We start from the raw sequence: 647 nt of genomic DNA, 5'->3' as shown, positions 1-647 counted from the left end.
TAGAGAAGTATATAATACATAAATTATGCTCCCAAATTTAACAAATGATATTTACGTATCACCATTAAATAAAACACGAAAAACCTAGCAGATTTACACACCATGTCCATGATGAACAGATTTTTGAAAATTTTTCATCAGCCAAAGGACTTCAACTTTAGCAGAACCATCATTTCATGATAAAAGGAGTACCAGACTCTTCAGAGGAAGGCTGAAGTGAGCTGATTCTGATCATATATTTTTTTGAACACCCAACACCATTGCCAGAGCTTGTATCAGTGGAATCAGATCCCAATGAAGGCAAAGGAAAATTGTCTTCATAAGCAGTACCGATGTAGCTTCCACACTTGCGGCATCTCAGTTTCGTTCGATGCCTGAAACACCCCCAGGATTTGATTGAATTGAAGTATGGAAGACAAGTGAGCTCATCAGTCTGAGAGAACCTGCTCTCATCAATGGAATAGAATGCGACAATGCCCTTTTTGATGATCTTTTTGTACTTCAATCCGATATTGTTTGTATTTCGGAGAGAGGAGCTCAAATTTAGGGAGTACCCACAAGAACCACAGCTGCGAATTCATGAACTGCATTAGAATTTTCAAAATTTTAATAACAAGGGATTTTTCTTAAGATTCATCGAGGTAGTA

At 37.4% G+C, this 647-nt stretch overlaps 1 protein-coding gene across 1 annotated transcript; it reads right to left on the bottom strand.

The window, feature by feature from the left end:
* Positions 1-32: 32 nt before the first annotated feature.
* Positions 33-577, bottom strand: LOC110034382 (uncharacterized protein At4g08330, chloroplastic-like; the record flags this gene model as incomplete). The annotated part of the gene is made up of 1 exon (XM_020738650.1): positions 33-577. A coding segment is annotated over one exon (408 nt), but the record flags the coding sequence as incomplete, so codon positions are not given.
* Between the last annotated feature and the right edge of the window lie 70 nt (positions 578-647).

The sequence above is a fragment of the Phalaenopsis equestris genome, unplaced genomic scaffold, assembly GCF_001263595.1.
Source record: "Phalaenopsis equestris unplaced genomic scaffold, ASM126359v1 Scaffold185799, whole genome shotgun sequence".
Taxonomy (NCBI): Eukaryota; Viridiplantae; Streptophyta; class Magnoliopsida; order Asparagales; family Orchidaceae; genus Phalaenopsis; species Phalaenopsis equestris.
Note: the sequence above shows the minus strand (reverse complement) of the source record. Positions and strands in the feature narration are given on the sequence as shown.